This window comes from Octodon degus, unplaced genomic scaffold, assembly GCF_000260255.1.
Source record: "Octodon degus isolate 3935 unplaced genomic scaffold, OctDeg1.0 scaffold00013, whole genome shotgun sequence".
Lineage (NCBI taxonomy): Eukaryota > Metazoa > Chordata > Mammalia > Rodentia > Octodontidae > Octodon > Octodon degus.
Window position 1 is genome coordinate 251,775 of NW_004524589.1, and position 1,144 is coordinate 252,918.

The 1,144-nt window shown below is 40.5% G+C and overlaps 1 protein-coding gene across 1 annotated transcript in view; it reads right to left on the reverse strand.

Moving 5' to 3' along the window:
• Cldn10 (claudin 10) overlaps positions 1-1,144 on the reverse strand; it is a 24,534-nt gene that overhangs the window by 1,085 nt on the left and 22,305 nt on the right. The window contains exon 4 of the mRNA XM_004626247.3: positions 258-365. Within this exon, the coding sequence (XP_004626304.1) occupies positions 258-365 (108 nt within the window). The remainder of the gene's footprint in view (positions 1-257; positions 366-1,144) is intronic.

A 1,144-nucleotide genomic window follows, 5' to 3' on the forward strand; every position in this document is an offset into this window, starting at 1 on the left:
AAAAAACCTCCAAAAATAATGAGGCCAGTGTGAAAAACATGCCCTTGTATTTAGGTTACTATTTCTAATTACAGAAATACTTTTGGAATATGATAATAATGGGCTTTTTGTTCTAACTGACTATATTCTTAACTTTTTCAATTCTGGGTTTTGACATTTCTATGAATTACATGAACAGTCTGCAGTTTGCCCCATGCATAATGATGATTTAAAATAGGATGGTGCCTTTTAACAGAAAATTTTTGTTTCTTGCATACCTGGGTGTTTTATTGTTGTCAGCTATTGAAAAGCAAAATATGACGCCGCCGATTATGCAGAGTGAGGCTCCTGCCCATCCAATAAACAGAGCAGCTCCTAATTCATACCTGTGGGAAAATAAGGCCCATGTATTACGGCTCACTTCTGGTGTGGGGGCAAAACAGTGTGGTGTTGAACCCTGCTGGCTTGCATTTACTAAATGCCCATTATACATTGTTGCTTTTGAAACTCATAAAGGAGGTGGTAATACCTTTGTATTTGTAAAATGCTTTAAACTCTTCTCAAGTGTATTGAGGTAATGACTTAATACACTTTCTTATACATCTTTTTATTTATTTATTGTGGTACCGGGGATTGAACTCAGGACCTTGCACTTTCCAGGCAAGCTCTTATTCTCCTGAGCTATCTCCCCAGCCCAGCTTTCTTATACATCTTATACTTCCCTAACATTCTATAAGGAAATGAGGGTGTACAGGCAGGTGAGGCCAAAACCCTGGCCTCCTGATTTACTCCACAGCCCTTTTCTGCACTCTGCCTTTGCTTCCCCAAACTTTGCATCCGTTTATTCTGTCCCACAGGATGAATTATTTTGGCCATGCTGCATTTAGAAAAGGGGAGGCTACCTCTGTTTTCATTTCAGTTCCATTCAGTGAATACTTATCAAGCACCAGTTAAATGCAAATGAACCATGGGTAGAAGGTGTCTGCGAAGGGTCAGAGAAACAGCATTCCCTGATTTATCACTATGATCTAGTGGGGAGATGAATGTGCTTAGTGTGAAGCGTCTACTAGGCTGCCACACTCTGCCTAATAACCTCAGGAGGTACAAAGGTAAAGCAGACAGTTCCTAGCTTGGGTGGTCACCATACAGAGGTGCAAAGGTAAAG